Source organism: Triticum aestivum, chromosome 3B (genome assembly GCF_018294505.1).
Source record: "Triticum aestivum cultivar Chinese Spring chromosome 3B, IWGSC CS RefSeq v2.1, whole genome shotgun sequence".
In the NCBI taxonomy this organism is placed as follows: Eukaryota; Viridiplantae; Streptophyta; class Magnoliopsida; order Poales; family Poaceae; genus Triticum; species Triticum aestivum.
In genome coordinates, this window is record NC_057801.1 from 261,950,369 (window position 1) to 261,957,886 (window position 7,518).

The window sequence follows — 7,518 nt, forward strand, 5'->3', positions numbered from 1 at the left end:
TGGGGAAGGAGGAATAGAAGGGATGGCTGCCTATAAAAGAGAACCACAACGCAGTAATGCTCACTACTCTCTTGTCGCTCTGTTTTGGCAGGGAAGACAGTGAATTCTTTTCCCCACGTTATCACTCGAACCGAAAAAAAAGAATGTTTGTCACTTACCCGATGGGTGCCCGATCGGGTCGGGTTACCCGGCGGGTTCGGGTATGGGCCATCTTAAGACCCGTGGGTGGGGCGGTGGGTTGGTGGTTGACCCGATAGTATAAACCGGCATGGGTTTGATTGGGGTCAACCCGGCCAAACCCGACCCGACTGCCAGGTTGACATCAAACTATATCGCAGACTTGCTAAAAAGGACAAGTATGGCATGTTGAAAATCGGACGTTGTAGCACGCGAGATAGCAACGTCCTACAATATGTAGGTAAATAAGTTTGATTTAGAACAAACCTAAATTTTTATTATTTCAGAACGCAAAGAGTACTATATGCTCGATACTCACTGATTATTTAACATGCATTTATTTGGTATGGGTGATTGGAAGCAGACAGAGACGTGTCATTGTCCCTTCCTCTTAAGCTAAATGTTTCTTTTTTAAGATCCGCTAAATGTATTTAAGGGACGTGTCATTGTCACTTCCTCTTATTTATTGTCTATAATACAGCAAGATGATGTTTTAAGGCATCCTGTTTCTTGTCTTACTCACTGACATGCGGCTCCAATTTTAGTTTTCAAATCATAGCGCCAGCTGGGCCCTAGATTCATCGCCCTCGACGGTCAGTGTGGCTACACTACACTCCAACTCACCAAGCACCCAAATCTCATACCCACATTCGCCCACAGGCCAAGGAAACCATGGCGACCATGGCCGCTGCAGTGTGCCACTCCCCAGCTCGCCTGTCCATCTCCTGCTCCTACTCTTCCTCCCACTCCGCGCCTGCGTGCCCGCTGCGCGTGGCCGTGGTGGGCGGCGGCCCGGCCGGCGCGTCGGCGGCCGAGGCGCTGGCTTCCGCAGGCGCCCACGCGTTCCTCCTGGAGCGCAGTCCCGCGGGGGCCAAGCCCTGCGGCGGCGCCATCCCGCTCTGCATGCTCGACGAGTTTGCCATCCCGCTGGGGCTCGTCGACCGCCGCGTCACCCGCATGCGCGTCCTCTCCCCCTCCAACCTCGCCGCCGACTTCGGGCGGTCGCTCCCTCCCGGCGCCCATATCCCCATGCTCCGCCGCGAGGTGCTCGACTCCTTCCTCCGCACCCGCGCCGCGGACGCCGGCGCCACCCTCGTCCCGGGCCTCGTCACCTCGCTCTCCCTCCCTGCGGGCCCCACCGACCCGTACCTCGTCCACTACATCTCGTCCGGCGATGGCCCCTCGCCCACTCGGAGCGTCCTTGAGGTCGACGCCGTCGTGGGCGCGGACGGCGCGAACAGCCGGGTCGCCCGGGAGGTCGGCGCGGGCGACTACTCGACGGCCATCGCGTTCCAGGAGCGCATCCGGCTCCCCGACAAGGCCATGGAGTACTACGACGACCTCGCGGAGATGTACGTGGGCGGGGACGTGTCCCCGGACTTCTACGGCTGGGTGTTCCCCAAGTGCGACCACGTGGCCGTCGGGACCGGCACCGTGGCCGCCAAGCCGGAGATCAAGAAGCTACAGTCGGGCATCCGGGCGCGGGCGGGCCCCAAGATCGCCGGGGGGCGCGTGATCAAGGTGGAGGCGCACCCGATCCCGGAGCACCCGCGGCCACGGCGCGTGGTGGGGCGCGTGGCCCTGGTGGGCGACGCGGCGGGGTACGTGACCCGGTGCTCCGGCGAGGGCATCTACTTCGCGGCCAAGTCCGGGCGGCTGTGCGGGCAGGCGATGGCCAAGGAGTGGCGGCTGACGGGCGCGGTGACGGAGGGCGGGATCAGGCGCGGGTACCTGCGGCGGTGGGACGACGAGTTCCTGCTGACGTTCCGGTTCCTGGACCTGCTGCAGCGCGTGTTCTACGGCGACAACGCCGGGCGCGAGGCGCTGGTGGAGATGTGCGCGGACGAGCACGTGCAGCGCCGGACGTTCGACTGCTACCTGCACAAGCGGATGGCGCCCGGCGAGCCCTGGGCCGACCTCCAGCTGCTGTGGCGCACCGCCGGCAGCATGGTGCGATGCAGCGTCCTCGGCAAGGAGGTCCAGCGCCTCCGCCGGCTCGAGCTGCTGCAGGCTTAGAGACAGGAAATCCCTTCCCTTCTCTTTCTGCAAGCAATGGGTACCGATGCTGTACTGAATAATGAGGTGAACCATGAGCTGTGCAATTTCTGCTTTTGCGATATGTGATGCAAGTTTGACACCATTTTGGAATTTTATGAAATGCCACCATGCATTGCATTGAGCTGAGCACCATTTGATCTGCCGCCAACACAACCCTTCCAGCACGCCTCAACACACCAACAAAACACCATTAATCTAAGGAAGCCACACGAAGAAGATTATTCGAACCACTGCAAAAAAAAAGGACGAAACGATGGACCACACACTCTTTAGAGCATCTCCGGTAGATGGTCTAAATGTGGCTGTCTGAAATTTCATATAGACAATGGTCTAAAAAGATTGTCAAGCAAATGGTCTATATATAGGATGTTTATATTCTCTCTCCCATATTTTTGCAATATCTTATAACGATTGAAACTGTGTTACAAAATATAGACAATACAAAGCAAAAACGCGCGAAACAACTTGTGGTTGGATGGTTAGGAGGATAGCCCACCAGGGTTCAAGTACTAGACTTAGACTTGACATTTGAATTTATTTCAGACTTTTCGACGATGGCTTAGTCTCTCTAAGGTGCTCATAGGTATAGGGACAAGGACAACTGATCAAATGTATTGTCCTATAGACAATCTGCTGAAGAGCGTTTTTCACCTCATATTGTCTTTATCTCATAAACAACCCGTTTGTACGAGCTATTGGAGATGCTCTAACACGCTGTCCAGATCCATGGAACCACGGCCTCACTAGCCTGCCACAAGTGTTCGAGCGCACATCGTCAGGTGGGACTGAGGCCTGAGAGATTTATTCCAGATCATCCAGTCAAGTGGCATCCAATTCCAGCAGTATATAACCCCCATTTCATAATATGATCTGGAATGCAATTTCACCATGACAATTGACATGCACATGATACATCAGTACAAGGCACAAAAGCATATTTAGATCATGGAATAGCAGTACACAATTTGTCCAAACTCATTTTATTCTAGGTCTTGAAGAAGGACAAACAAATACTTCAATTCTCATCGACATACAAAAAAAACAGAAATACCCTCCTCTCCCTAAACTGCATTTCCTTATTTCCATTTCATCGCCTGATGGTGCACAAGGCCATGCAGCTCAAGCTGAAAGAGAAACAAACTACAAAAGAGGTGGTGCCCAAAATGAAGCTAAGAATCATTCATCGGCGAATCTAAAGCTTTCGGCATACAAGACCGGTATTACAGTAACAGCAGTGCTGTGGTAAACACCCTGTAGAACAAGGGTGTATTATGCTCAGGGTGTACCTGTTAGAGGACGGTATCCAAGCTCTCCATTGTATTTCATAGATCTGTCTATAAAACATAGGGATAAACTTTCTGGAGAGCTTATGAGGTCAATCTATGTTTCCACTCGAATAAATATCAGGTAAGGTGAATGTTTGTACTAACGCTAGCTAAAGCCACGCCGCCACTAAGAAAAACAACTAATTGCCCTGCTTGATTCTAATGCCTCGATCTTCAGCAGGCAGCAAGGTATACAAAAACCACTGTAAGTTAGGACCAACTTGTAAGGGAACATCAAATATGTGCCTATCTAAACTCTATAATATGGCCTGGGAAAGTGAGATTCATCGAAAATTGGAGCATGTAAAGGGGTAGCATGCCAGCTCCCCGAGCCTTAAGGTTGTGCAACGCTATTTTCCTAGCTTGTTTTCTCCTGATTTTCTTGCATTATTTTTTCCAGTTCCTTTTGCCCAGTAGATATCAGGATCTTCATTGTGTCGAATGCGGTGAGTTTAATGCTGCATGACATAACAAACTTGTGAGAGAACATAATTTTTACGGCAAGTTAAAACATGATGCTAGCTATCAGTGTTGCCGTAATTCAAATTAAATATTTTCAGACATGGTAATAAAAGTAGCACCTGCTATTTGGTAGATTTTTCAACGCGTTTGGCACAAAACCTCTGTATAGCCCAACTAGACCATCACGCTCCACAATGCCTGCATTTCGCATTAAAAAACTCAAAAATGCTTCAATTTGGTCAATAATGAACAAGATCAAGCTGCTAATGAGTACATAGAATGGTTAAAAGTGGCAAATAACATTGTACACACTGAGGTGGCTATGTAGAACTAAGCAAAAGATGCTGCATTACTATGCCGCATATGCAAGGGTAGCGAAATTCACTCGGCTACCTGGAATGGCATCGAAAATTGTATTATATGGTGTGCCTTTCATTTGCATCTGCCTCCTAACAGTGTCCAACGGATAGCACATCAAGGTTGCAAATGTTGCTGAAAGAAGAGCAGTTGCTAGAGAAGTCTCTGGTCTACTCTTGTACTTCTCCGGTACGGATTTCTTCATTCTTCGATACAGAAACGATGATTTGGATATATAAAAACGTGAGACAAATATTGAAATCTGAGACCATTTTATATACCATACACTATGAAGAATTGAAGATACAGTAGAAAGGATCTCACAGGTCAAAAACACAGAAGTTTACAGCAATGTAAGGTGCAATTCCTATAAGAGATGGACCAAGGCCCCCATAGAAGGAAGCTAGGCCTTCTTCTCTCAGCATGTTCAGAGCAACCTACAAAATTAGTCATCATGAAATGCCAGTTCGAAATACAGAAATTTATGTTTGTACTCCCTCCGTTCCAAAATAGATGACCCAACTTTGTACTAAAGTTAGTATAAAGTTGAGTCATCTATTTTGGAACGGAGGGAGTAATAGTTATTACCTGTGACATAGTGCTATGTCCAGATTGAACTGCTAGCCTAAGCCGGAGGACATCGAGTGGGTAAGTCACCTATCAGCAAGTACAAATAGAAAGTTCAGACCAGAATAAGAATGAATGGAAACACAACCAATTTTGACATATGAAACTGAAAACGAACAGCCATTTGCTAGAAAGTTAGATAAATAAATAAATTACAAGTGTAGAAGTCATGCCCGCACAAGCCCCAGCCGCAAGTCTCCCAAATACAGTAAGTTCTCCATCCTTTCTCCGGAATACTTTCTGAAAACATTGAATTGAAGTTGTAGAATAATAAAAAGGAACACAACACCACATTCACAATCACAAGAACATAAAATAGATTAGGTGACTATTGGTAGCAAGGAGATGTTATGACCTTGTAAACTTCATATGAGAAAAGTTGCACTGCGCTGTATGGAATTATGCGGATAACCTGGAGGAGTTTATGCAGAAGAAACAAGTCAGCACGGGAACACAAGATAAACCATGCACGAGCCTCAAAATTACAATTTGCAAGATGGGTAGTATCAAGCACCTGTGGAAGATTGCCCTTCCAGTAACCCTTTATACCCTCTTCCTTCCCTATCTCTGCCATAGCCTACACAATTGGAGGTGCATCGGCTTACATGATTTCCTTTATATGTGAATGCAAGTATCATCGGCAAGGCATTAAAAGAAAGCTATCGCCCTTTCTCCCCTATTTTATGACTGTCAACTCTAAAATGCATCCATCCAACAGAATGGTTAATATTCGTATATCAGTATTAAAGAAAATGAAAATGACCTGACACAGAGGGTATGGAAACCAGGTAATTCCATGGTTAAGCTTATCCAGTTAGTCAATCAAGCATCTCAAATCTATTAATAATTGACAACATCATAGATACAAGTGCAAAATAAAGGATGGAGAAACAGCTCAAGCTCTTGCCAAATAAAGCAAAACAAGACTTGGTGATTCTGAAGTTTCTAACTGTGATCTCCCACTAAGGACCTTTTTATCTTAGCCCTTCATCTTAAGTTACCTACACTTCTTTATAGTTCAGATAAGGTCTTTTTGTTTTGGTTATTCCTGATCCATTATTATTCAGGTAACATAGACTGCAGGTGTATAGAAGAACATTCAAGAAAAGGATGTTCTGAAAAATAATCAACGATGGATTTCAGTTAACCCTAAATTTTCTTTGAGCTGCAGTTCTAAATTTATGCATTGATTATCATAAAATTCACATGTTTTGCATCGTTTTTTATTTGCAACACAAAACGGAACGGAGCCAAAGAGAATGTAGCATTGTTACCTGCACGAATCCAATTCCCTTAGTGCTTTCACCCGCCATCCGCACGCTATGTGTCTGGGAGAAGAAGAGAAGAAACGCGGGTCAGAAACATCAGTTACACACCCAGGCAGCATGAACCGCGGGGTCAGAAGGCCGTGCCTGCATGAGGAGCTTGACGCGGTCGAGCGGCGCGGTAACCGTCTTGGCGACGGCGCCCGCCCCGGCGCCGGCCGCGAAGAGCGCGACGCTGCTGGGCACCAGCGCCAGCAGCGCCAGGGGGTGCTTCAGCAGCTGCGCCACCGGCGGCATCTTGCCCTTCGTCCCGGAGACCTCCGCTGCCGCCTGAGCCAGCGTTCTCTCCTTCTCCTCTCCCACATCCTCCGCCTTGACCCCGCCCTCACGGACGGAGAGAGACGCGAAGGCGCAGGGCGGGTAGGAGCGGCCCCACGGGTTACCCGCGCGGAGGAGGAGAGCAGGCGCGTGCGCGGGCGCGGGCGGCGGGCGCCAGGAGTCGCATGCCTCAACTCGCCGGTGGCTCATCGGGTGGTGGTTCGGCGGTGGGAGGCTGCCTGGATCTGCGAGCCCGCGGGAATCGGACGAATTTGGGAGTGGGGATGGAGAGGAGGGAGGGGATAAGGGGAGCAGGAGTTGTTAAACCCCGCGGTGGCAACGGGAATTGGCAGTGCCACGGCACTCGTAGTGACTACTGACTGAGTAGTGATGACAGCAATAGGGTCGCAGATGCGTGGAAAACGAGCATGGATCTGTCAAAACGACGACTCCATTTTTTAAGAGACACCAAATGCTCGATGCAAAAAGAAAAAAGGACACCATCCCATCCATGAACTCTTAGGAAGAATTTGATTAGTTTGATTGATTGGTCGCATAAAAAACTGGTCCGCATGAGCCTTTAAGCACCTCTGGATCTGGCTAATCGGTCGATTTCCGCATCCAGGCCGAGCGATGCACCTTGTGGCAATTGCGTGGCGGAGGCTACACGCGAGGCCCAAAAACCGATGCCTTACCACTTGGCTATACTCCAAACGGGGGGAAGGCTCGATGAAAACGAGCTGGGATATAGATTTTTCAGAAGCACGGTCTCGAGAAGTCGCGTTGTTTCTGATGAGGACATCAATACCATTGTTACACCCACAGCCCCTGCTGCTATACATACTGGACCAATTACGAGAGCTCGCGCACGCCAACTAAATTATCAGGTACTTTCGTTTCTTGGTAATGATTCTAATGTTCATGAGAAT

At 49.1% G+C, this 7,518-nt stretch overlaps 2 protein-coding genes across 2 annotated transcripts; one reads left to right on the top strand and one right to left on the bottom strand.

Annotated features, from left to right (window-relative positions):
* Window positions 1–777: 777 nt before the first annotated feature.
* LOC123069628 (geranylgeranyl diphosphate reductase, chloroplastic) lies at window positions 778–2,279 on the top strand. The gene has a single exon (XM_044492535.1). The coding sequence runs from the start codon at window positions 850–852 to the stop codon at window positions 2,191–2,193; it is 1,344 nt and encodes a 447-aa protein (XP_044348470.1). The 5' UTR covers window positions 778–849; the 3' UTR covers window positions 2,194–2,279.
* Window positions 2,280–3,418: 1,139 nt separating this feature from the next.
* Window positions 3,419–6,950, bottom strand: LOC123069629 (probable envelope ADP,ATP carrier protein, chloroplastic). Its single transcript, XM_044492536.1, has 10 exons — window positions 6,419–6,950; window positions 6,281–6,334; window positions 5,521–5,583; window positions 5,362–5,418; window positions 5,163–5,246; window positions 4,968–5,036; window positions 4,704–4,816; window positions 4,416–4,585; window positions 4,142–4,220; window positions 3,419–4,018 (listed from the first exon to the last, which is right to left on the bottom strand). Exons 1-10 carry the CDS (start codon window positions 6,797–6,799, stop codon window positions 3,919–3,921), a joined length of 1,170 nt encoding a protein of 389 aa, XP_044348471.1. The 5' UTR covers window positions 6,800–6,950; the 3' UTR covers window positions 3,419–3,918.
* Window positions 6,951–7,518: the final 568 nt, after the last annotated feature.

What these genes read in the sequence shown, in the direction of transcription:
- LOC123069628 (XM_044492535.1), top strand. Translation starts at nt 850, where the DNA reads ATGGCGACCATGGCCGCTGCAGTGTGCCACTCCCCAGCTCGCCTGTCC.
- LOC123069629 (XM_044492536.1), bottom strand. Translation starts at nt 6,799, where the DNA reads ATGAGCCACCGGCGAGTTGAGGCATGCGACTCCTGGCGCCCGCCGCCC. An exon ending in CGGGCATGACTTCTACACTT is followed by an intron (nt 5,037 to 5,162) that starts GTAATTTATTTA and finishes ACTTGCTGATAG; the next exon opens with GTGACTTACCCACTCGATGT. An exon ending in AACTTCTGTGTTTTTGACCT is followed by an intron (nt 4,586 to 4,703) that starts GTGAGATCCTTT and finishes TCTGTATCGAAG; the next exon opens with AATGAAGAAATCCGTACCGG.